The sequence below is a fragment of the Leptomonas pyrrhocoris genome (assembly GCF_001293395.1).
Source record: "Leptomonas pyrrhocoris isolate H10 chromosome Unknown, whole genome shotgun sequence".
Lineage (NCBI taxonomy): Eukaryota > Euglenozoa > Kinetoplastea > Trypanosomatida > Trypanosomatidae > Leptomonas > Leptomonas pyrrhocoris.
In genome coordinates, this window is record NW_015438364.1 from 875194 (window position 1) to 900161 (window position 24968).

Sequence of the window (24968 nt, forward strand, 5' to 3'; positions counted from 1 at the left end):
GGTAAAGAAAGAAAGGAAAGAGTTTCTCAACTCACCTGTACATGAATATGCTTCCTCAATCCTAAGGGGAAGCAGAATATTTGACGGTGTTGGGTCAATAAAAGACGCGCCGCTCCAGCGTCTCTGCGACGATGTGGAAAAGAAATGTATATAGATGTTAAGAAACAGAAATCCTGCGCAATAATTATTAATCGGGTTTTTTTTTTAAGAACAGGATGAAAAGAAAAAACGAGCAGCGGTGCCATTTAAAGCACCATTACTTCCGCAGACACACACACACACACGCACAGGAGAATACCCACAGACATTTGACAAACGACCTTTTCAAGAAAGAAAAAGACGTACCGACAACCAAAAAAAAAAAAAGAGAGACAATGAGAAAAACAAAATTCTGGAACACTGTGAAACTGAACGAGAGGTGAGAAAGGGATCTACAATAATAACAAACTAAAAAAAAAAAAGATGGACCATTCTAATTACCCTTGCGTACTTGAGTCTATGTGCAAAAGAGCCGCAGTGGCTTCTCTCTCAGCTTCTTTTGTGTGACAGGTGCTGAAGTCTCGCAATACACAAATAGATAATAAAGTAAAGTAATAACGATGCACTTACCAAGTCGTTACGAGTCGAGGTAATTGTCTAAAAGAAAAGTTGCAAGTGGGTTGGGGTGTACACGTAAAAGTAACCATCGTACTCTCCTTTCAATAAACGCTAGAGCCTCCGTTTTTTGGAGGGCAGGAGGAGGAGGAGTAGAAACAAAAAGGGAGTGGTAACGGAAGAGAGGGAAAAGGTGAGGGGTGAGAAGGAGAAGCAAAAACACAAACGAAAAGAAACGGCGAAATGTTGCCTGCTTATGAAAACAAACAAATAAATAAATAAAAAGCGTATCGCACGAATAACCATAAGAAAAAAAAAAACAGAAGAAAGAAGGGGGCAAAAAAAGGGGCGTATGATGCTGAAGCAGTAGAGGAAGAACGCGCAAATCGTAGTCGTCTCCACACAGAGAAGAAAAAAACTTTTGTTTTCAAAGCAGAAAAAAAAAAAGAGAGAATTTGATGTAGAGGGTCCACGTCAACAGAAAGGCAAAAGGCAGAAAATATAAGCTCCGAACCGTCAAAGAAGAAGGGCGGCGCGCCACTGGAATCGTAAAGCGAAGGCTCGCAATTTATACCTGCTGCTGTCAAGTACTTCTCACTCACTCGCACAGGCATAATGGAATCCACACAGATAAAAATAAAAAGGGGATTACTCTGTTCATTGAAGCACCAAACTTCATCTCTAGAGTACGTTTAGAATAAGAGAACAAGCATAGAGGGAAAAAAAAACATATATATATATATATATTTAAAGCCTTTTCCACTCCTCAAAAGTGGAGAAGCGACTGATGATAACTAGCACAACATTACCGGTTGTTCGTACGTAACTCAAACAGAAGCACGAGCGGCAGCAATGAAAGAAAACAAAACAATAAAGAGAGAAAAAAGAGAAGGTAAAAAGACGCACAAAGAAGGAAAAGTGGGCCTTCGGCACGAAGTCGCGACGAAGGCACAAAATAAGTTGCAGGCGGCAAACAATATAAAGAGTTACCGCTGATCTGAGAGAGAGAGCACAACCAAGTCGAAAGCGCACAGCGCCAAAGGGGGGAAAAAAGTGAGCCGAGACACCACTCCCCTTGTGACGAGGAAATGAATAGATTTAGACGTCTGTAGAACAAGCTCCTTGCGCCGGCGATGGGTAGCTCGGTGCGGCTATCGCCCGATAACGTATTCCTCTCTTTTTTTCGGGGAGTGGATCAAAGCTCAGCTGAGTCGGCCGTAAGCTATTTAAAAAAGCTTGTGAAAAAAAAAAGAGATATCGGACACTTCATCACAACATAAGAATGTGTCTGAAACCACAGCATTGAAGGAGCAAAAGAATCAAGCGAAGCCCACTGGAAAAAAAGGAAAGAGAGAGACTCACTACCACTCAGAGCGGAGAGCAATCAAGAGTTACCGTGAGAGGCAACGGTTTCTTTTTTCTTCTTTTTTCTTAAAAGGATGCTAATGTCTCATCAGCATCGCCTTCGCCGCGTCTCATGACTTTCCCCACCATTTTTCTTCCTTTTCAACGACGTAACAGAGACTAACACCTGAGTACGCAACGAGCTACATGATGTGCATTTCACTTTATCGACCCACCCTCGAGAGCCGACGACAACGCGTTATCAAAATAAAGTTCAATAAACGATAGAATAAAAAAAAAACAGATGATGTAGATGTAACTGTAGATATATATATAATGGAAAATGAGAAAAAGAAAAAAACAGAAGGAATGGATTTCGGAGGGTCCATTACGGTCAAGAATGCTTGAAACACCCAATTTCAAGGCTATCAAGTTGCCGCATCAAATACAACTAGCACACGCACACGCACACGCACACGCACACGCAGACGCACACGCAGACGAAGGTTGTTCTGCTTCACTTGCAGCGCTGAAGACGTCTTCACAAAGAAAAAAAGGAGTAGAAGAAATTATTGAAGACTCAACACGCCAGTCTTGTTTTTCAGCTATATAGATTTGTCCGTGTGCGCTGACATGGCACACGTTAGTACAAGAAAATGCAAAAGAGTAAAAAAAAGGAGAGAGGTTTTTTTGTTAATGGAAATTGAGGACGATAAAAAACATAAAGTGGCAGACCAAACACAACCGGCTTCACGGAAAGGTACATATATTTGACGGTAGGTAGAGAGACAGAGAGAGACTTGAGAAAAAAAAGTATATCATGCCCTTTTTTGCCGAGGCCGTCGCAGTGTGAAAGCGCAGCTGCAGCGAGAAAGCGATGATGCCCAGTAAACACTGACGTAATAATAATAAATAATAATAAACGGTGAGAACAGTGACTGAAAAGCAAAAAACGAGAAAGAAAGGAAAAGAGAAGGGGAAAGGGAAAAACAAAAAAAAAGAACTTTTTATTGGTGGAAACAGTTTATTATTTTTCCCTTTTTTTGCGGGCCAATAAAAACTACTGTGAGAACGTTAACGCACACGGAAGGGAAAAGGGGGGTCGTGCATTATGGGTTTTTTTTTGCTGTGGTGGTGGCTGTTCTCCAAGAAGCATAAGGAAGTCGAGACACAGAAAGAAGGAGTAGTCAATTTTTTAGATAACGAGGGTTTCAACTGAGCATTGGTTAAGGGCAACCAAAAATATCGTGAGCGGTACAAACAAACAAAACAGAAGAAGAAGAGGGGGAAAAAAGCTGTCAGCTGCGACGACTTAGATTTTTTTTTTTTCCGGAAAGACACTTCTTTATGTGTGTGGGAAGCCCACTTCAACAGTTAAAGAGGGAGAAGCGAAAAGAGCGGGAAAGAGGAGAAACTGCGGTAAAACGAAGAAAAGGAAAAAGAAAGGGAAAAGAGCTTGAGAATATGCCACCCCAGCCCAACCAGTGCCGGTGAAGCGACATTCACTTAGCCCCTGAAAAAGTTACCTGGCCGCTTTTTCGGGGTCCATGAGAAAAGGAAAAAAAATGGGAAAAGAAAGGCTTCTAACAGCGAAAGAAAAAAGGGGAAAAAACAAGCTGCTTCTTTGGTTCCATCAAAAAGGAAAAGAATAAACCGCAAAGGAGAAAACACCAACGAGCACAAGTGGCCACCACAAGCACCGCGAGTGCACGCACCCACACACATACGCACAGGCGTCGCTCAAGTCGCGCTTCATCGGCACTGTGAACTACGCGGAATGCTTCGAAGCTCCGCGAGAGAGAGACACGCGTGCGCGACGTCACGCAAACCTTACCCTCTGCCGACGTGCGAGCTCGAACTCGAAGAACCCTTGTTCGAGTGCTTTCACCTGCATCTTGTCCAATTCTACCGCGGCGCCGCGGAGGCTTAGTCGCCGATTGCCCCCGCTGCGGCCAGTGTGGGAATCTTTCCCCACGCTGGACACGGAAGCGCGAGAGGCGGAATGTTCGGGATGAGAGGGGCGTCGCGCACCATGCAACTCCCGACAGGCTTCGGTGCCATGAAGCTACGCACGCCGAGCGCCGCCGGCTGCGCACCGCCAGGAGACCCGCCCGCCGCCGGCTGCCCACTCGTGTTGCCGCCGTGGTGGTGGCCTCCGCCGCCTGGGCTGTAGCGCGGGACGGCGGCGGCGGCGGCAGTGGCGACGGGTGGCGTGCTAGAGGCGTGTGACGCGTAGGAGGGCACGACGCTCTGCATGGTGAGCGCGCTTCCCCCACCGGAGACGGTGAAGAACGACGGAGAGGAGGGAGGCGCGGACGAGCCCGGATGCTGCACCGCCACGGAGGTTTGGCCCTGCCAAGGCGGTGGGCCTTGGATGGCCACAAAACCCTCCGGAAAGTGGGAAAAGGACATCACGCCAGACGGTGCGGCGGGGTTCACGAAGTACGCAAGCTGCCCTTGCACACTGCCCGCCTGTGGGTTAGGCGTAGAGAGGTGCAGCGGTGAGATGATCTGCGTTGAGCCGCCCTGCATCGCTGCTGCAGCCGCCATCTGCGGCGAGGCAGGCTGAAGAGAGTAGAAGGATCCGCTTGGGGTGACGGTGGGCTCTGCGGTGAGCAGCATGACGGTCTGCGTTGCGGCGGGAACCCCACCGCTGCTCTGTTGTGCAAACATCTGCGGGCTGCTCGCCTGCTGCTGCTGCGGCGGCGGCGGTGGCTGCTGCTGCTGCTGCTGTACCACGAAGTGCTGCTGCATCAGCTGCGGGCTGTTCGGCTGCGATGAAAACAGCGGCGGCAGACCGGAATACGGCGAAGCGAAGGATGCGCCGGGGCTCATGCAATTTGGGTTGTAGAGGGTCGGCTGCGGCGGCTTCACCAACGAGAAGTTGCCCACAGGAAATGCGTTGCTGGGGACGACAGAGGCGGAGGCGCTGGAGGTATCCGCGGTGGCGCGGCGATGTCCCGAGTCGGGGGCCAGGATACGATTGTTTCCGTAGTCAGTCGTGCTGTTGGAGGCGGAGGCGATGTTGGGGAGCTGCGGAGAGAAGGGATGCGACATTAGAAGCACGTAGCTCCCCTCCAGGGTTGGGGAGAGCGACGTCTGCGAGGTGTCAGGTGAGTGGGCGTAGGCGACGTTGATGGGATTCTGGACAGATGAGAAATGCACCGTGCGTGAATCGCCGGGGCTGTACATAGTAAGCAAAACGCAACCGCAGGGGAGAAAAAAAAACACAAGAGGATCGCACCCGCAGGCGCAGGGCGAGGACACTCAGTTCTAACTGAATGAATGAAAAATAAAAGCAAAAACCAAAACTTTCTCTTGCCCAACGAACCACAGACGAGAAAAATTAAATAAAGAGAAAAAAAGGAGCCGTGTACAATGGAAGCCTTGCCTTTTTCCGGATTGTACGTTCTCTCTTTTTTGTTGTTGTTGTTGTTGCTGAATTGAAACTCGGATGTTTCGACAGAAGTTCCCCGGTATGGAGAGAAACTAAAAATAAAAAGGAGTGCAAGAGTAATGAGGAGGAGAAAAGAAAAAAAAAAGGAAAGAAATACTGGGATCGATGCGCTTTACACCTGCAGAGAAAACAGGAGCAAAGAGGAAACCGATGCGCGGCGAAATATGCGTAGGAGCTGTAGAAGTAGAATTACAAGAAGGCAAAAGTGACGAAGCTTGCTGAGCGAAGGCAGAGCAACCGCACAAGAAAGTTCCGTTGGCACACGCTCACTCACTGCAACGAAAAGTAAGAGGATCTGAACACAAATCAAACGTACTTACAAAGTGAAAAGCAAAAAAAAAAAGGGAGAGAAAGAAGAGCCTGTCAAGAAGAAGATATACAAAAGATAAATATGTACATGCAAGCACACAAATAACGATTTCTGAGAATCACAGAAGTCAACAAACAAACAAAAGACAAGAGATGAAAAGAAGAGGAAGGAAAAAATAGAGCTGAGTAGTATATATAAGACGGATGTCGTGGTGATGGTAGACCCAAGGAAACCAAAAGTAACAATGCAGAATACGTGAGTGGATTTTGGGAAAGACAAGAAAGCAGTGTACCTACTAAGCCGAACCTCAAAGAGTCAAGCAAGATACAAGAAGAACAAGCCCACACAACTGTCTTGTAAAAAATAAAAAACAGATTCCGCGTAGCTAAGCGCTTCCTCGCAGTGTACCCTCTCTTCGCCTTTCCGCTTTCTTCTTGCTTGAGTGAGTGCAAGGGCCACTTCGGGTTGGCTACGCGGTTAAAATTCGTGTTTCGATAACCCCACCGTTATTTACTCAATGCGTCTCAAGAATGAAAACTGGTACTTTGCTTGTGTTTCTGCCTCTCACGCTCAACAGAAATGTTCGCTTGTTGGCCGCAGTGTTGAAGAAAAGGCAAAGTAAAAACAAAAGAAAAAGGGGAAAAAAAGAAGTGGATTAAAAACATAAAAAAAATAATAATAATAATAAAGTGAAAAGCTCAACCTCACTATCATCCAAAGCAAGAAGTCAGACTCAAAGAAATATATAGAGAGAAAGAGCGAAAGAGAGATGAGCAATATAGTAGGTCAGAATTATCCGTGGAATTGATGATACTTTTTGAAAAGGTAGAGTTTTTTTTTTAAAGTGACAACACTTTTCTTTAAGAGAGATAACAATAATGTCTTATATATATATATATATATATATGTTTTATCCGTTTGACTTTGATTTAGCGTTGCAGCGTTTCCTTTTCTCCGTTGTTTCTTCGTTTCAGCAGCTTCCTCCCGACGCCGCTGTCAGAAACAGGGGATGAAGAAAGTACAACAACCGCAAAAAAAAAAAATGTTGTACAACGCAACGGCAGCCATGAACGCTTCACAACGCTGTGAGGAAGAAGCACCGCTACCTCTACCACCCCACTGCAACCGATCACAAGTGATATAATGATTCAAATTAAAACAAATAAATAAATAAGGGTCGTTAGGGTTCTGCTGTCCCGGTAGACACCCACTCCACTAAAAAGTCTTCTCTCTTATAAATGCTTCCTCTCCCGATATTTCCCGCTTATCGGGGGTTTTTTCCAGTAAAATGCGAGGAGCAGAAAAGGAAAAAAAAAGGAAGGACGAGAGACAGAAGTTAATGATGAAAATAAAATGCCACCTGAAGTGGGAAAAGCTGTGGTAGAGGGAGAGAGATTAGCGAAGAAGAAAAAAGCTCTGATGTCTTCCAAATCAAAAAAAAAATGATGAATTTTAAGAAACGGCTCAAAAGAGTGAGAGTGAGACGAACACACACACACACACACAGGAGAAAAGATTAAAACGGGTGTTTCTCTTTTGAGACGAAATATGAAAAGAAAGAAAAGCAGGCTTGAAAAGAGGAGAGACTTCGAGAAAAGGAAAGAGTCGTGCGTGGAACTAACGATCCGTTCTTTTTTCAGTCAAAGAGGGCTCGTTTGTCTTTTGGCTGATGTTGCTGGTTTTGTGTTGTTTGCTTGCTTCGCGTTCTGTGCCACGGCTGAGAACATAAAAGCACTCCCCCACTCCTTCGTTGTGCGTGACGGTGAAGATGCAACGACAGAAAAATAAAGGAAAGAAGAAAATACAAAAAAAAAAGAAAGACAGGAGCAACCGTGGACGGTTTAAGAGAGCGTGCACAGGAGTTAAAGAGAACAAACCAAAGAAAAGATCGTAATTCGAAACAGTGGTAAAGCAGCAGAGGAAACAACAAATAAATAAATAAATAAAACTCTGGATATGTCTTCTCTTTCTTTCTGCTGCGTGCCTAATTGGTGCCTGGCGATGTTGACAGGGAGAGGGTATATAGACTACCGATGATACAACAGCTATTACCCCTGTTGTTATTAACAGATATACTATTTAAATATGCGCAGAGCGCGATAATAATAATAATAATAATAATAAAGGAGATGTGACGATGTTGCGTCAACAAGATTCAATAACGTGGAGGCAAAAAGAGGTAAGTAGCAGCAGTAAGTCATTGAGACGAAGGAGAGAGTGAGTGAGTGAAAGAGAACGCCGCTTCAGCACACGCACCTGCAGTTGATTTAGTTGGTGCTGTGGTGTTGTGACTTAGTTTTTGTTTCTTCTTCTCCCCCACATCGACAGCAGGAGAAATGTGAGGCTTCAACGCTTCACGGTCCGCCCGATGAAAGCCAATTAAAGCGCGGTGGAGAGAAACGATAGACTCCTCCTTCGCTTCTCTCAATCTCAATCGCACGACTTTAGTATTAAAAACCAGGTGCGAGTAACGCAATTGCTTGGTAGTCTTGTTAAGACCTCTTCTTGTTTTTCCCTTGCAGTACGGGCGCGCACATGCACATATTCGATGCGAGAGCAGTAGAGACGGAGATAACGGTGAACATGTGTACAAAGCAACCCCATATAATGCAAAAAATAAAAAGGAGAGAACATGAAAATACCACACACTCGCAATGCATGGAAAGGCCCACTTAAGACGGCCGAGAGCATCGAAGAAGGCGCCATGCCCGCCACATCGAAACGTCCGCTCACACTCTTTCGCCGCGGACGCACCACCCCACCTCACGCCTTTCGTTGGAAGAAGTACAGCGACGCCATGGAGAAGGGCGGGTTCTGCGACACACCGACTTTTTCATCGTTGAAGAGCAGCCACGCCCCGCTGGCGGCGTCGCGGATGTGGCACACGTAATGGCCGGTGCGTGCGCTGGCCCCCATGTGGCTGATCATCGCGGTCAGTTCGTACGAGGCGGCGCCGTCCGTGGCAGCTTTTGGGATCGACGCCGCTGCCGTCGTCGCACCGTCGGCGGGCGCCGTCCCCGCTGGTGCTGATCCCTCCGCAGGCGCTTCTGTGGCCGCCTTGGCCTCCGCGGCGATGTCGGGGTGGCTGAAGATGTAATCGATGGCCCGCTCGACGTTCATGCTGGTGTGCAGCAGGGCGTAGCGGGCCACGTCCAGGTCGATGCCCATGCTGATGACGGATACGAGGGCCACCTCATCCACCTCCTGCGCGGCCGCGTTGGCGCCGGCGTCCGTCTTGGCTTTCCGCGTCGGCGTTGCGGACGCGGCGGGCATGAGGGCCTCGCCTGCCCGCAGCCCACTCCCGCGGTACTCGTCCAGCACGATCTGCTGCGGCACCTCCACGTAGGCGTCCATCTTGTTCGTGCTGAGGGTCGCCGCGTCGAAGTAGGTGCGTCGTATGTACACCGGCAGCACATCAGGGAAGGAGGCGAGACGGGTCACGGTGGAGTAAACGGCGGCCTCCCCGCAGGCCTCGCAGCGGCACTCGATTTCGTTCGGCGTTATGGCGGCCTGCAGGCAGTCGGTGAGGGAGCACCGGGGCCGCACAGCATCCAGCTCCGCCTCCGTCAGCTTCACCGCGGTGGCGGTGGCAGCCATCGTGGAAGCGGATACCGGTTTGACCGGGATGGGCAGCGACAGACACTTGTCCTTCTCGTACGAGTAGCGCACCTTGTGGCACATGTTGCACTGCACCCGTTGCTCGAGGACCATCTCCATACTATCGGTCGGGTGCATGGGCGACGTCGTGGCGGGGCACCGCACGTGGCGTTGCATTTCCTCCAACAGGTAGAGCAGATACTCCTGCGCGTCCTGCTGGGCGCCGGTGGAGAACTCGGGGTGCTGCTGGGCGAACACCTTCTTGAAGAGACGCGGACAAATCGCGTTGGTCGCGTCCGCCCCTTCACGGCTGAACTCGCCTGAGAGCAGCCCCGCCGCCACCCGCTCCGTCTGGCAGTAGCGGCAGTTGTATGGGTCGGCCGTGCACTGCGCCTGGTGCGGCGTGGACTTGTCGGGGTAGAAGGCGTGCTGGAAGGGGGCGAAAGACATAAGGCACTGCACCACCGAGGCGAGGTAGCAGGTGTTGCCGATGTTGTACATGCCGGTGTGGCCAGGTCCGTAGACGGGCACCAAATTCGCGCCGGCCTCAGTGATTTTATTGAAGTCAAACTGCGAGGAGTAGTCGTACTCCAACTCCCCCATCGTCTTGGCGGTCTTTTTGGCGGTGCGGATATCGATGCCGAAGTGGGCCATGTGCGCGGCAAAGTGGACGTCGTCCACGTCGTCGTCACACGCGTAACAGTAGTAGTCCGCCCCTTGCTCCGTCACGGTGCCCAGCTTCACACTCGCAGGGTGCCCGGTCAGTGCGTAGTGCTGCTTCGCGTGGCCGTTGCCGCCGGCCTCCGCGCGTGGGCAGCCGATGGCACCGCAGGTCACGCACATCCAGTTGTTGACAGAGCAGTCGCAACCCTCAACCGAGCACACGTCGTCGGACGTCGGCGGGCCCGCGGTGAAAGGGCTGGGTAGCTGCTCCAGACACACCAAATGCGGGCACTGCGGCTTCTGCAGTCGTCCGAGTGCGTTTTCAGCGGAGCTGTCCTGCGCGCCGGGGACAGGGGCGTTGATGATGGCGCCGTACGCCTCCACGGCGAGGTCCGGCACCTGCGCAAACTGCACCTGGCAGTCCGCACAGCACACCGCCGTCGCGTACTCCTTCGCAGCGACCACACCGAGGTAGTTGACATCCTTCACCGCCTCCCCCTCCTTGGTGGGTAGCTCCTTCACCGTGGTGTACATGACGTGGGCGGCGTGGAGGGCTTGATGCTTGTCCAGGTGCTCGCCGCACACCCCGGTGTGGCAGGCCATGCAGACGTAGACACCGTCCCCGTGGCGGCACGTGCGGCAGCAGTACGCGCACTCATCGCGGTGCACCGTCTTGCCGGGGTACGGGGCGGTCATCGCCGCATCGTCCCACGCGTGGGGACACGCCTCCTGAGAAAGACGAAACGGCATACAAGAGCACCGGAAAGATGAGGTCAATACTCGAAAAGGGAGCTGAAAATGTCGCAGACGCAAAGCTGTCGCTTCAGTTCTCCAAATTCTTTGATGACGATACTGACGAAGATGAACTAGTGGCACAGCTGAGCTAAGCGCTGCTTCAGTGGGGTAGCTAAGATGGAAACAAACAAAAAATGATTGTAGCAATATTAAGAATCCTTCTCCGAGAGAGAAGGGGAGAAAGATCCTTTACGGCCTCAGAAGCGTAGCGCTCAACTCTGGCGTGAAGGTCGGAGAGAAGAACGCGTGGATCAAAATGAGCAGAAAGGAAAACTCTTACAAGCCCATCATACACCGATGAAAAACGTTTTAAAAGAGAGAGAGAGAGAGGTGTCAGAGACGAGGTGTGAAGACTGGGTTAAGAACAAAGAGAATAGGAAGGTTGGGAAGTCAAGAGTGGAAGAAATGTCACGACATTTGTGTAATGCATAACTCGCGAGTCCTAATCCACCACTGCCTTCTAGGAACCTCACCCTCCTTCGCTTCTCAGTCACCCTCTGATAATGCCCTCAAGTTTATTCATTGTTTTCGCTTTTTTCCTGGCCCCGGTCAAATCTCAAAGATATCATCGCATTACGAAGTGCATAGGAAACATTACCCAACTCAAGGATCCTTCCGGAGATCCCATGGGTCCCTGTCGTGGTAGGGACCGGGGGCGGGCGGGTGGAATTTTTGGAAGACCGGAGACTTCACACTGGCGGACAATATACCCAGGATGCAAAACCCACAGAAACAGGAGAGTCAAGACCAACAGGCGATATAAGTAAAGGAGAGTATCAAGCATTTCCCAAATGACTGAGATCACCGATCCCATCCGCTGACCATATCTTCTTTCTTTTTTCCGTTCCTTCTATTCCCCTCACAAGCTCTGAGAAAAGGGTCTCTTTCTTTTCAGTGAAGGAGACGACTTTGCTACGCGTGTCGGGGCGATACGATACTGTACTGGGCAGCATAGATGGGCTGCGCTGAGGAACTGTAGTTTCGGTAGTGAAACACGCAACGAAGAACAAGGCGGCTACTCTCCACCAAAAACAAAAAAAAAGGAGTGTGTGTTCTTACTGTTGTTCGATTCGCTTTTCGCCTTGCTAAGGCGTGAATCACTATGCAGTATATGAAATCAAATGTAAGAAAGTAAGACAAGAAAAAAAAAGAGGAACTTCACTCCACGTCGCTCCCCTTCAGTGTCATGCTCCATCTCGGCCGTCTTGAAGCGACAAGTAACACAGTCGTGCAATAGAGCTTTTCTTTCCGTCACAAACGTAGAGCAACACAAAAAACACTCCATGAGGAGAACGGACGAAAAGGGCGAATTGCCTTGAACAAAACCAGTGTCGACGCAACAACGCAAAGGCCCTGAAGAAGAACAACAACAAAAGAAAAGGGAGGAGACGTATAAAACAACGTAAAATTCCGTCTACGAAAACAGTTCTTAGAGCACAAAAAAAACTTTTTTTCATTCCTCTGTCGCAACTACCCGCTTCCACTTTTATTTGGTGAAGCATGCGCCGCTAACGATGCTCGAATTGTCATCAATGTAGCCTTCTCTCGAAGCAATTCAGAGGCAACGCAGCTTGAAACAACCGCGATAAGGGGGAAATGGAGGAAAGGTGATGATGGTAACAAAGGCAGGGGAGATATATATATATATATATATATATATATATATATGTATGTATGTGCGTGAGTGTGTGCGTGTTTACATGTGTTCGATGTCGCTGGCTATCATTTTGTGATTGAGAATTAAAAAAAATGTGTGAAAAAAAAAGTTCTCTTTTTCAACTGAGGGAACACACAGAAACGGTGCTGACGTTCGCAAAAGAAAAAAAAGGTTTAGGGCCGGTAGGCAAAAGACGTTGTCAAGAATCAAAGCAAGAGGGAATTAACAGAAAATAACGCCGCAGGGGTGTTGCTGTTTGCTACTCCAACTGCAAAATCACTGCAGAACGTTGGGAAGGGGAATCAATCAACAAGAAAAAAAGAGCGCCGTACCGCTAGTGCGTCCGTGTCTCCCCTCCTGCCGCCTTCACTCCATTCGCTAACCTGTTTATGCGCACCACTTCTCCTTGCAGTGATAGGTGCAGGCGTGGGTTTAAGGAAGGATCAAGCAATCCGCAACGGTAGAATTCAAATAAGTGCGCTTACGACTTGTCCCTGGGGGGGGGGGCACGTTTCGATTTCCATGCATTTTCTCGTGGTAAAAATGCAGGTCCGTTTTTCTTGCGCCGCATCCTTTACCGGTTCTCAAACTTCGCGGCGCGCTTCTCAACGAAGGCTGACATGCCCTCCTTGCAGTCATGCGTGGCAAAGGTGGAGTTGAAAATGAAGTGTTCGTAGTCAACGCCCGTGTGCAGCGAGCCTTCCTGTGACGCGTTAACGGCCATCTTTGCCAACTTTGTGGTGACCTGGCTGTAACCGGCGATCTTCTCTGCCATTGCAAGCGCAGTGGACATGAGCTCCTCGTGCTTCACGACGCGCGCCACCAAGCCGGCTCGCGCCGCCTCGTCGGCCGTGTAGGTGGCACCCGTCAGCACCCACTCCATGGCGCGCGTCTTGCCAATCAGGCGCGGCAGGCGCTGCGTGCCACTCAGTCCAGGGATCGTACCGAGGGTGATCTCCGGCTGGCCAAACTTCGCCTTGTCGCTGGCGAGGATGATGTCGCACGACATGGCGAGCTCGCACCCGCCGCCGAGCGCGAAGCCGTTGACGGCGGCGATGATCGGCTTCGCAATGCCGCCGATGCGCCCCAGTGCTGCGAAGTCGTCAGATATGAGACGTTCGCTGAAGTCGCGGCTTCTCATCTCCTTGATGTCGGCGCCGGCCACAAACGCGCGTCCCGCGCCGGTGATGATGAAGACGCTGCAGGACGGGTCCTTGTCGAATTTCTCCAGGTTGGCCATCAGACACTCCGATACCGCCTTGTTGAGCGCGTTCAGCTGAGTGGGGCGATTGATCGTGAGGGTCACCACGCGTCCCGCCTGCGCTGCCATCACAACCGGCTGCGCGGCGCAGCGAAGAGCAAAGCAGTAGCGAAACATTTGAGCTAGGAGTCGGCTTATGAAATTCCTTACACAAATGGCCACGCAAAACAGTGGTGACTGCACAAGAGGCGGTGACAGTAATAGCAAGAAAAAAAAGGGCGTAGAGAACGCTAAACCTGTGTCTTTGTGTTTTAGGGTGTGGACGCAGGAGCACAAAGAAAAATGCTGGATTAGTTGTGAGCGAAGCAAAAAAAGGACATGTAGGAACCAAAGAAATAAAGGGAGGGAATAATCATTTGCAAAGGGGACAATAGGAAGCTTCACATGCCCGATTTTGCTCAAACTGTCTTTTGGTTGCTGAGGTAAAAAAAAAAATAGATTTTGAAGGAAACGATGTCACTTTGTACCGTACTCACGCGAAGTGCGCGACGAAACCAGAAAATAAGTTGTCCTGCCAGCCCTTCTCTGCCTAAACGGTTGCAATGCAAAGGGGGGAACAAAGTCAAAGCTCTCCTTTCCCCGAGTGCACTCCCCGCTCACTCAGAAATGCTTCCCCTAAAGCGAGGCAAAAAAAAAAGGCGTCGACCGCGGCGGCACCGTTGAAAGTCGGGGAGAGAGAGACTGCATCAGTTGATACGAGCGTTGTAAATTCTGTGTGGCTTTACGAAATCGGTGAAAACTACAACAGCACAAAGGAAGAACACGTAAGTTAAGCCCGACAGGGTGCCGTCAAAGAGGAAAACTTCAGTGAAGGGGGAGGGTTAGGTTTGCCAACGGAGCCAAAAAGAAACGTACTGTTGTGTGGTGGTGGTGCCTGAGAGCTACGTACTTTCTTGCTCCTGTGGTGTGCCGTCCATGTCTCCCACCTCGCACATTTTCTCTTTCCGGAGGAAATGGAGTCTTCGCTAGAAACCCATAACCTAAACAACGTGGAGCAGCAACTGCTACTGTAACACAAAAAGAAAAGAAAACATGTGCTGTCTGATATGTGCGATCAACATGCCCATGTTTATGTATGAATGTACATTGTTAGTTTTGCGGACGCACTTGTGTGTGTGTGTGTGTGTGTGTGTGTGTCACAGGACTCTCGTTTTGCTTTCACTGTCAGCAGACACCTTGCACTCTGAAATTGAAAGTTGCTGAAATTTCCGGGACGTTTTACGAGAACTTACTGAGTTCCTCGAGGCAAACGCAAACTACAAGTTCGGCTGCCGTTACTCTGGTCCGCGAAAAAAAAAGTTGTTGAAAAACCGCCGTAACAACGCAGAACAAAGAGGAGAAGTGGGGTGAAAAGGGCCGAAAGCATTTGTGTACGCGTGTATGTGCATACGCAGATCTTGGTTGAAGCAAAAAAAAAAGGAAAGCAAGAGAGCACAGATGAACTGTATGTTAATAAGAACTCACCAAAACCAAACATCAAATTACCGGCATCAATTGAAGGCAAACAAGATTGTGAGATAGGAAAAGAATGCAAAAACACGCACCAAGTAGTATGTGCCGCTCCGACAATGTATAGAAACCGGGAACACGGCACAGGTACTCGTCTCACAGAAAAAAAGACCGAAAATAAACAGAGTAAAATATAAAGAAAAAAAAAAGAGACCTTGAAACAAAAACAGATAGAAGAGAGTCTGCTCGTTAACGCGCGTACATTTCCGTTACGCTACGTTTCCTCGGCATCCCACCAACGCAAAGCATGTTTAAACAAGGAAGAAACCACAATACAACATCCACTCACAAAATCAGCTTGTCCAACTGTGCATTTACGTCCTTTTCCATTGATTCCTGCGAACGTGCCATCTCCTTCTGCTTCTGCGCGTCGTTGTTGATGAGACGACTCATCTGCTCTACCGCCATCTTCACCATAGCCTGAGAGGTGCTTTCCGTCGTATCAGCAAAAAATGGATGCTTCAACAGCTCGGAGCAAGTTGGCCGAGCATCTGGGTTGCGCTCGAGGCACTGCTTCACAAAGTCCCTGGCGTTGTCGGAAAAATTCCCCGACTCTGGGAGCGTCGGCGTGCTTCCCTGCTTCATTTTTGCCAGCAGCTGGAACAAATTCATTTCCTCAGGTGGTGCCCAGGGATTTTTGCCTGTGACGGCGCCAATCATGGTGAGGCCAAGTGACCAGACGTCGCTGCTAAACCCGTACATGCCCTGTTCCAGTCTCTCCGGTGCCATGTAACACATCGTGCCAACGTATGTGGAAGACACGGCCAGCGTCTGAATCAGCTTCGACACACCAAAGTCGGCAATCTTGACGTGACCGTCTTCACTGATCAACAGATTGCTCGGTTTCAAATCGCGATGCAGCACTCGTTTCACGTCATGCAAGTAGACAAGCCCGGAGACAACTTGAAAGAAGGCCGCCTTCAGAAGTGCCTCGTTCAAGCCTCCCCAAAAGTGACCGAGATCTTTAACGGTGTATGGCATCCACTCCATGGGGATGACGATCGCGTCATCTTCGGCATCCCAGAAGGCACCGTAGTTGTTCATGACGTACGGGGAGTCACCTCGAGCGCTAAAAAACTGAAGTTCGCGGTCCACCTCATCACGGTGCGACTTCGAAGAAATAGGAATGCGCTTCATCGCAATAGGGGTGCCTTTCTTCAGGCGAGCGAAGTAGACGTCACCGCTGGCGCCAGCACCTACATTACGCTTTGTGGAGTAGTCTATGTCGTCCTTCTTCACCGTTGTTGGGAGCTCGCGGCCGTCCTTGGTATACATACCTGCTTCATTAAACAAGAACGCACGAAATTGGAGAGATTTATTGCTGTTGATCTGGTATGACTGGCAATCCTGCTTGAATTCCTCCACAATCCCAGCGTTCAGCGAGAGATTAGGGCGCTTCTTCATGTTTCTGATGAGAGATTATAAAAGCAGAAAACGATTTTCCTTTTTTGTCGTCGTCGCTTTCAGGTGATGCTGAACCTATAGCAGATTCTGTCAGTGTGTGAGGTCAAGAAAAAGAGGGAGACAGAGACACAGAGAAAAACATTCTTTTTGATGCCCACATTCTAATTTTCTCACGCAAACCGTTCGGGAAAGCAGGCATTATTATTATTACTTTTAGTCCATTGTCATCTCGTTTTTTTTTCCAAATACAGCAAAGCTCACAAAAAGAGACAAGTAGCCGAAAACTATCCAACTTCGACAACCTGTACAAACTGATGACAACGAAAATCTACATATTACAAATAATTGAAGTTTCCATTACTTTCAGTTTTCATACGTCAGCGAAGTAATGCTGTGCAAGACTAGCTAGTGGATTATTTTGTGGTGCTGCCCTACGACAGCGAGGAGTAGCTAGAAATGCAGCAAAAGTGGAGAACAGAGCGAAAGGTAACGATAAAAGATCGAAAAGCGGGATACTGTATATTTTCATGATTTGAGATCAAGCAGCGAGAGGAAGGAGGCTTTATTCGCTGCCCATGGGGCCGTTCAGAAACGTGCGATTTGGAAACGGAATTACAAGGCGCTTGTAACCGTACAGTTCATTGAAAGAGGTCGCTGAGGTCTACCGATTTGGAAACTGCAGGCGTGCTTGTAGAGAAGGTGGAGGAGGTCTGTGGATGAACAGGGTCTTGAGTAACGTGGCTGTTTGAATCCACATGCATTGGAGATTGGCGAGGAGATGCATTGGAGGACGTTGGTGTAGCGCGAGATGCTGTCATCGTCGTCGAATACGCAACGCCTCCGATTTCGTAATGTACGTCTTCCCTCTCCTGTGTGGTGCTATCTCTCGCCGCTGTCCTTTGCTGCTGCAGCAGAGTTCGTTTTTCGTCCGTAAGTTGACGTGACACTTTTTGCGCGTTTTTGACAGAAAGCAAGTTTACCGCGACGGATCTGCTGCCTTCTGTCATATCGTGAAAAAAGAGACCCAGCTGGACAAAGAAAACGTTGGAGGAGGCCCATCCCGTCATTGAAGATTGTTCTAGCGCAAATGCTGTGGTTGTCATGGCAGCGGCAAGCGAGTCAATGTACCTCCTTCCATACCCTTCGAGGGCATCGGACTCTTTAAGATAGTTGAACTCTGCAAATTGCACCACCGGATCTTGACGAGAGGATGCGCTACTCATCGCATTCGTGAACTCGTTCCTCCTGACCTGAACTCTGCGTCGCTGACGGTCAAAGTCCGTTAAGGCAACCGAGACTTCGTAAGAAGTGCTAGTGTCCATTTCCCCTAATTGTGCAACTGCACTGCGCGTCAAGTCTGCGCAGGTGCTGGTGGAGGTGCAGAAATCGTTGAGTGACGTCTTCAACTTGTTGTTCTTCTCCTGCATCTGTGCGAAGTCGCGCAAGAGCTGCTGCGCATCAGAGTCATCCGTAGTGGAGCGATCATCTAGCTCCATGTCGCACGCACGATGAAAGCACACCAATGTGTTTAAAAGATGATCAATTTTGTGCACTAGTTTTTGCGCAGTTCCCGTAATTCCCTCAAACTCATCCGCTATCTGTATGAGACACCGGCGCGTCTCATTTACTGCAGCTGATCTTTTTTCATAAACTTCGTCTCTTGTGCGTTCAAATTCACCAAAAAGCGACAGCAGTGAGAGCTTTCCTGTGGTGACTAGCCGTTGCAGACCATTTACACCCTTAAACCTCTCTAACGAGGATCCGAGGTTGTAAAGCAGATCTTCGATCCCACGAGACGTGCTCTGCATATTCATCTTGTTTTCGTTTAGCACAGAAAAACAATAAGAAACAAATGCCAAAAGATACAGAAGACCGTAAAAAGAGCTAGTATCCTTCCTAAGAAAGGATAATGATGTCGTGGAAAGAACACAGCTGAAATAGAAAAGGAGAAGAAGGAAAAAATGATGAACTACTGGGGTTGTGATCGTCGATGGAAACATCACACGAATTAACAGACCGGAACGAAAACGGTCAGGAAGTAAAAGAAAAAGATGTACATCCATGCGCATCAAAAGAAACCGAAAAGAGCTTGCGATCCATCGGTTCTTCGTAAATTGCCAACAAGAGCAATGCGCCAGTTTTGCTTTTTCTTTGAAAACTCCGCACGTAAGACCGCAGTAAGAAAATACACTACTGTTTTTTCGTTTCGTTATGCTCACGTTAAAGCGCCTTTAAGAGGATACAGAAGGACAGAATAATACTTTAAGCTCCAACAAAAAGCAATAATCATTGTTATCGCAGATCTGTTTTTCTTGCAAGCAACCACATTCCTTAATCAGCTTGCACGGCAAGAAACGGATTCTGATAAATAATATCCAGGCCTTCCACAACCTCGCTCATGGCGTCCATATCAGACTGGAACGATTCAGTGAAAAATGAAAAGAAAGAGTCGGTGCGCGCGCGGTCGGTGCCTTGCTTCCACTTGAGCGGGGTAAGTGAGAGCGTCTTCATCTCAGAGTCAACTTCGCGTGAAACGTGCCCCTCTTCCACAAACATGTTTTGGCGGAAGGAAATAATGATCTTTCGGCAGAGCTTGTTGTCGTCGACGCGGGTGAGAATTTGAAAGTCGGTAATAGCACGCACAATCTTCGGATCAATCGTGCCGTTCAGCAAACCCGAAATTGGTGTCTCCGGTGACGAAAGAACACCAGACCAAAAGCTGTTGACGCCTTTCAGGAGCTCGTGACGCTTAACCAGCAGAGGCTCCATTTTGTTGCGGTACTCAAGGCGCAACGCAGCTGTCTCCTCGTCATTCTTGCGATCGATAGCAACAAGCTCGTCTGTGTACTTTGCGATTGCCTCTGCGGCAGACTGAGAGGGCTGCATTGTGCTACCGCTGGCAATAAAAGGAATTTGTGTGTAATCTCAAAAAAGTATTTGGGGGTTGTGTATGAGGAAGTGTTCGATGACAAAGAAAAAAGGTATTCTGAGACGGAAGAAGAAGAGAAGGATAAGTCCAACACATAATGTTTGATATCTTTAAAAGGAAGGCACATTTTAACATGTGCTCTGTAAGGACTAGGTACGGTATGCCTTTTGTAAAACTCATCGATAATGCTGTTTCGAGTTCGATATCACTGGATAACGACCCAGCATTCGAATTCAAAGCCGCTGCACAGAGGTACATCGTCGATCGTGCAATCTTTTCTCATTTTTGTTCTTTGAAATACTGATCAAGTTGAAATTGTTGGCTGTTACAAAAATAAAGTAGGAAAGACAAAGAAACTCGATTTATACCTACACTTTTTTTCGATATATAAAGGTACATATATGAGTTTTTTTTCTTTTTTGAAGGTCTAGATGCGTTTGGCGAGAGCGACGCCGATTTTGCAGGCCAGACGAATGCCGTTGTAAAGAAGAAGATACGCTGGGGCATCGGCAGCGCCGTTCTGCTCTCCTAGCTCTTGGTGGTGCTTCTCTTCATCGCGGAACTTTACAATATAATTCTTCACATCCACCCACGCCTGCTTTTCCACCTCGGTCTCTTTCATATCAGAGCATTTCTCCTCCAACTCCTCCAGTTCACGAAGCTGATCGTTATAATGGTCAAAAATGGTAATTTCTACTGCAGCATGGCAGCACATCATGGCTTCCTTCCCAAGCATGGCGGTTCCGGCACCCAAAGCGAAGGCGCCGAATTTGAAAAAAGGGTCTAGCGCTGTGGTTCGCACACCGTGTCGTTCAGCAAGCTCCGTCATCACGCGACGGTGGACAACCTCGTCCGCGAGAATTTCTTCGGCAATCGGGACCGAGTCGTCCAGTGGCGACATCCACTCCAGTTGATGGCTTGCAATGCGCACCGCTGCAACCTCACCTGCGTGATCAACCCGCACGACCTCATCAATTTTTTGCTGCTTCACAGGGGCGGCAAACACTGGCCCCAAAATTGCGCGTGTTGGACGAAAAAGGGACTTCATTTGTAATGGCTTTCTGATGCGCTAATGCGAAAAAGACAAGAAGTAGAAAGAGAGAGGGAGACAACGACAGAGAGTAAGATGGGAAGACAAGGGCAACACCAGAGCCGAAGATACTGAAAACATAAACCCATTGTGTTGCGAGTAATAGAGAACGGGTTTGCACGTTTAACCCTTCTACAACGCGCACGCCTCAGTGGTTAGGTGACTTCTTCAAGTTTGACCAGCGCGTTATCCAATCATCCTCAGATTGCATGCACCAGCGGAGCGGGCAAGGTGAGCTTTGGAAGCGAGACTGCTCTTGCTATTACAACACTATTTTGTGTCAAGAAATGCGCTGTCCGCAGGTGCTACCTTCTATCCAAAAATTCTGTACTGGCAGGATGGAAAGAGTTACGCCTTCCACCAAGCAAGCAAGCCAAGACACTCGCAGCTGATTTGCGTCCTCCCCCTCCCCCTGCAAAAAAAGTCAGGGGGGAAGGGGGAAGGAAGGGGAGAGAACCGGTGCCCAGCGCGCATCACATTTTGATCGGCACGCCGGCGAGAAAACAGCGGGGTTCAGTTACCAACTGCGCTCATCGTTTTCAATTCTTCACCTACCCACAGCACTCGACGCACAGAGCGTGAAAAAGGAAGCAGGACAACAACTGTTTGGAAACTGAACAGTGGACAACAACAACAAAAGCGCTGCAGTGGCTTTGCGCGGCGGCTGTTCAAAGCTTACGTGACAATTCGAAAAGCCTGGTTCGTGCCATAGCAGTCGTGCTGGTTCTTGAAATGGGACCAGCATGTGTTTCGCAGGTGATCATTTCTAGTGCCTTTTGATTGAGCTTTCTTCTTCCGGCGCTTGAGAGCTGCATCAATAGCAGTGACAAAAGAAACTCATGACCAGTGTTGAAAAACGTTTTTGTAGCTGTTCGTTCTCTTCTGCAACTTTATCTTAGCCGAAACGAGTTGCCTGAATTTGAAAACGTGTGTAGGTTCTGTTTTGTGCTTCCCATCCATAATTTCTATCTTCTCGAAGAAGATTGGTGCATGTAAACAAGCGCCTGTTAAATGCTCATACACAGTGTTTCTGCCGTCATTTTTTTTCTCCGACTACCCGTGTATCTATATTTTCGTATTTCTCTGCCTGCTGCGTTGTGGAGACGTGCTAATAAGGTATTCAAAACGTAGCATTATTTTAAGGGCTTCCTTTATATCTTTGTACGTGAAACACAACTAACCATGACACTTCCTTTGTTTCCTAGTATCCGGGTAATAATGGAGTCTTCTCAGACGCATGACCGATCCTCAAAGCTATCGGTTGCAAGATTCAAAATACGCCGTCAATAATGAAGCGTGATCAACTGGTTTGCTAAATTTCCTACCGCTTGTATTTCTCCTTCACTACACTTTCTTTCTCTATGTTCCTTGTTTTCTTTAATAAAATACATAACTTTTCACCATCAGGAAAACAAAATACTTTTGATTCTTTTTTTTTCTGCGTCAACTTCTTTTTTTTTGAAAAGCAATGACGACTCTCAAGTCAGAGCACGCCGTGAAGATGGCGAAAGAATTCGTCGGTTTCATGAATCAGGCGATAACTCCATTCCATGCAGTACAAACGGTTGCTGAGATGCTGCAGAAGGCAGGCTTTTCTCGACTTGACGAAGGTAAAGTATGGCCCGAAATGGCACCTGGCGGCAAGTACTATCTCACTCGCAACGGCTCGAGTATCGTGGCATTTTCAGTTGGCGGCAAATTTGATCCTGCGAACGGCGTCAAAATTGTTGGTGCGCACACTGACTCGCCAAATTTTCTTTTGAAGCCCCATACCAAATCTCCCTCTACTAAGTATCAACGCGTGGCTGTTCAGTGCTACGGAGGTGGTTTGTGGCACTCATGGTTCGATCGCGATCTTACGGTGGCCGGCCGTGTTGTAATTTCGCGCGATCATCTGGAGGAAAAAATTATTAAAATTGACAAACCGATTATGCGAATTCCCAACATTGCGATTCACTTGACGTCCGTTAAGGAACGGGAAGGATTTGCCCCCAACAAGGAGACGCATCTGATTCCAGTCATTTGCACAGAAATTGCTCAGAAACTTGCGGAACCTGACTGTAAGGAATCCGCGGACTCAACGCATTGTACCGCCTTGATGAGCGCAATTGCTGTCGAGGCAGGCTGCAAACCGGAAGAAATTTTGGATTTTGACCTCAGCGTCATTGACACACAACCGGCCGCAATTGGAGGTATTTACGACGAATTTATTTTCTCATCGCGCTTGGATAATTTGATCTCGTGCTACTGCGCTATCAAAGCCATCATCGACGCTGAGGCGTTGGAAAATGACACCATGGTGCGTATGGCCTGCTTATTCGACCACGAGGAGTGCGGTTCGGGCTCTCCGCAAGGCGCAGCCGGCTCTTTGGTCCCTGATATTATCGAGCATCTCATCAGCAACAGAACTCTGCGCGCAACTTTGGTAGCGAACTCGTTTCTCCTTTCCGTTGATGGGGCACACGGATGCCATCCGAATTACACTGACAAACATGAAAATGCCCACCGTCCGGCACTCCATGAAGGACCTGTCATTAAGTACAACGCCAATGTTCGCTATGCAACAAACGGTCTGACAGCAGCTGTTGTTAAGCACTTGGCGAAGAAAGTCAATGTGCCTGTCCAGGAGTTTGTCGTTCGCAACGACTCGCCGTGCGGATCGACAATCGGTCCAATTCTCTCCACGCTTTCCGGTATCAAGACTGCTGACATTGGCAACCCAATGATAAGCATGCACAGTGTTCGTGAAATGTGCGGCACACTTGACATTTATTACATGACAAAGCTAATTGAGTCCTTCTTTGTGAACTACGAAAACTCGTGAGTACCTTTTCCTGAGACGAACAAAAAAGGGGGAAAAACCTTACTGCTGTAATAGCGCGTTTTTGAGCAATAACTGTGCAAAAACAATAGCGCTTTTGTTTCTTAATCACTTCTTGGCGCACGTATTGGTGGCGTCATTACTTCCCAGAACACCTTAACAAGCTCTTCATTAAATGGATTGCAACTTGCGTTACTGATATCGCTTGTGGTGTTTTTGCCGCCAATTTTCTTTCAACTTCAGCGAGTTGTTTCCTAGCCTTTATCGTGAGCATTTCTATTCTTCTTCTTTTTTCCCCGCTTTTTGTATTAAGTATATATGTACATGATTAGTTTGTTTGTGAGAAATGATTTGCGGTACGTTTTTTTCTCGTTTTAAACAAAGCGATGGGTATGGAAAGCACGGAATTAGCCAATAGTGCACTTTGTTTACGACGTTAACGTTCCGCGAAGAGCTTCTGAAACATGGGCACCAATCAGTACACATACTTGTAGGGCAAACACTACACGTTCACATCTTGAAGGTGATAAACAATAATACTAGTAAATCGGACAGACAAATGCTATAAATGTGGCAAAATACCTCTGAGAAAAAAAAAAGAGGGACTGCGTTGTGGATGCACAGGCCGAGCTGGTAAGAGAGAGAAATGAAGTTCAACTGCAAACTGCTGTTCAATTGGTGGGTAGAAAACACTTTTCAGCCTTTATACCAGAGGTGTATTCTAAGCGGTATGCAGCATGTGCTAATATGGTGTTAATGCCTATTTCATAAGAGCCTGTTGTTTAACCGATTGCCTCAGTAGCTGTTTGAAGGGCAAAGAACTGAAATACATTTCAACGCCTGTCGGTTACCTAATGTTGGCCAGTACACTTCACAGACGTCAAAGTTTCCTAATATGCTTAGCTCCACTCTTCCGTTTGCCTTTCATTTTCCAATCCATGTTTCTTGTGCGCACGCACACGTCGTATATACATATATTCACTGCTCACAACTCATGCCCTGCCATGTCCACATCATTCCTATCGTTTCCTTAAACGCATCAATCTTGATATCAACTTTTCTTTTTCCACTTTCAGTTCCTAGAAGTTTCTCAAAATGGGCCGCTTCAAGCCTCTCGCCGTGAAGAAGAAGTATGCGAAGAAGATGAACCAGAACAAGCCGGTTCCGTACTGGATCCGTCTGCGCACTGGTAACCGCATCAAGTGGAACGAGAAGCGCCGCCACTGGCGCCGCACGAAGCTGAACTATTAACTAGTTTCAGTAGCAGGAACAAATGCTTTGATTATCATTTCGCTTCTTTCATTTAATTGATATATCTTTCAACAACAACAACAACAACAAAAAACATCAGTAAAAGGCAAACCAGTACCTCAATGTAGAACCCATTCTGGCAACTGTCGTTTTGTTTTGTGCAGCAAAACTCAGCGGAAAATCGTACTTATATGGGAAGGAGAGCTTCCCAACTCATGCCTAAAAAAGGCTCAGTTATTTTGCGTGCATTTCAGTCCAGATAATTTTAATGGCACTTATCTCTCGG

The 24968-nt window shown here is 48.2% G+C and overlaps 10 protein-coding genes across 13 annotated transcripts; 2 read left to right on the forward strand and 8 right to left on the reverse strand.

The window, feature by feature from the left end:
- Nucleotides 1-848: 848 nt before the first annotated feature.
- ABB37_04823 (hypothetical protein) lies at nt 849-1208 on the reverse strand (the record flags this gene model as incomplete). The annotated part of the gene is made up of 1 exon (XM_015802628.1): nt 849-1208. The coding sequence occupies one exon, from the start codon at nt 1206-1208 to the stop codon at nt 849-851; it is 360 nt and encodes a 119-aa protein (XP_015659072.1).
- A 2656-nt stretch (nt 1209-3864) lies between these two features.
- On the reverse strand, nt 3865-5130 carry ABB37_04824 (hypothetical protein; the record flags this gene model as incomplete). The annotated part of the gene is made up of 1 exon (XM_015802629.1): nt 3865-5130. The coding sequence occupies one exon, from the start codon at nt 5128-5130 to the stop codon at nt 3865-3867; it is 1266 nt and encodes a 421-aa protein (XP_015659073.1).
- A 3338-nt stretch (nt 5131-8468) lies between these two features.
- Nucleotides 8469-11114, reverse strand: ABB37_04825 (putative Ubiquitin hydrolase; the record flags this gene model as incomplete). Of its 2 annotated transcripts, none has more annotated exons than XM_015802631.1 (1): nt 8469-11114. In XM_015802631.1, the coding sequence occupies exon 1, from the start codon at nt 10713-10715 to the stop codon at nt 8469-8471; it is 2247 nt and encodes a 748-aa protein (XP_015659075.1). In that variant the 5' UTR covers nt 10716-11114. The 2 variants fall into 2 exon arrangements, with proteins under 2 accessions (XP_015659075.1, XP_015659074.1); XM_015802630.1 differs by having other exon boundaries at nt 8469-11036.
- Nucleotides 11115-12991: 1877 nt separating this feature from the next.
- On the reverse strand, nt 12992-13964 carry ABB37_04826 (putative mitochondrial enoyl-CoA hydratase/isomerase-like protein; the record flags this gene model as incomplete). Of its 2 annotated transcripts, none has more annotated exons than XM_015802633.1 (1): nt 12992-13964. In XM_015802633.1, the coding sequence occupies exon 1, from the start codon at nt 13793-13795 to the stop codon at nt 12992-12994; it is 804 nt and encodes a 267-aa protein (XP_015659077.1). In that variant the 5' UTR covers nt 13796-13964. The 2 variants fall into 2 exon arrangements, with proteins under 2 accessions (XP_015659077.1, XP_015659076.1); XM_015802632.1 differs by having other exon boundaries at nt 12992-13921.
- Nucleotides 13965-15472: 1508 nt separating this feature from the next.
- ABB37_04827 (mitogen-activated protein kinase kinase putative (MKK)) lies at nt 15473-16679 on the reverse strand (the record flags this gene model as incomplete). Its single annotated transcript, XM_015802634.1, has 1 exon — nt 15473-16679. Exon 1 carries the CDS (start codon nt 16589-16591, stop codon nt 15473-15475), a length of 1119 nt encoding a protein of 372 aa, XP_015659078.1. The 5' UTR covers nt 16592-16679.
- A 550-nt stretch (nt 16680-17229) lies between these two features.
- ABB37_04828 (hypothetical protein) lies at nt 17230-18660 on the reverse strand (the record flags this gene model as incomplete). Its single annotated transcript, XM_015802635.1, has 1 exon — nt 17230-18660. One exon carries the CDS (start codon nt 18658-18660, stop codon nt 17230-17232), a length of 1431 nt encoding a protein of 476 aa, XP_015659079.1.
- A 262-nt stretch (nt 18661-18922) lies between these two features.
- On the reverse strand, nt 18923-19578 carry ABB37_04829 (hypothetical protein; the record flags this gene model as incomplete). The annotated part of the gene is made up of 1 exon (XM_015802636.1): nt 18923-19578. The coding sequence occupies exon 1, from the start codon at nt 19475-19477 to the stop codon at nt 18923-18925; it is 555 nt and encodes a 184-aa protein (XP_015659080.1). The 5' UTR covers nt 19478-19578.
- A 369-nt stretch (nt 19579-19947) lies between these two features.
- On the reverse strand, nt 19948-20590 carry ABB37_04830 (putative mitochondrial ubiquinone biosynthesis protein COQ7; the record flags this gene model as incomplete). Its single annotated transcript, XM_015802637.1, has 1 exon — nt 19948-20590. Exon 1 carries the CDS (start codon nt 20566-20568, stop codon nt 19948-19950), a length of 621 nt encoding a protein of 206 aa, XP_015659081.1. The 5' UTR covers nt 20569-20590.
- A 1425-nt stretch (nt 20591-22015) lies between these two features.
- ABB37_04831 (putative Aspartyl aminopeptidase) lies at nt 22016-23434 on the forward strand (the record flags this gene model as incomplete). Its single annotated transcript, XM_015802638.1, has 1 exon — nt 22016-23434. The coding sequence occupies exon 1, from the start codon at nt 22079-22081 to the stop codon at nt 23432-23434; it is 1356 nt and encodes a 451-aa protein (XP_015659082.1). The 5' UTR covers nt 22016-22078.
- Nucleotides 23435-23742: 308 nt separating this feature from the next.
- ABB37_04832 (putative 60s ribosomal protein L39) lies at nt 23743-24682 on the forward strand (the record flags this gene model as incomplete). 2 transcript variants are annotated; one of them, XM_015802639.1, is made up of 1 exon in its annotated part: nt 23743-24682. In XM_015802639.1, exon 1 carries the CDS (start codon nt 24527-24529, stop codon nt 24680-24682), a length of 156 nt encoding a protein of 51 aa, XP_015659083.1. In that variant the 5' UTR covers nt 23743-24526. The 2 variants fall into 2 exon arrangements, with proteins under 2 accessions (XP_015659083.1, XP_015659084.1); XM_015802640.1 differs by having other exon boundaries at nt 24506-24682.
- Nucleotides 24683-24968: the final 286 nt, after the last annotated feature.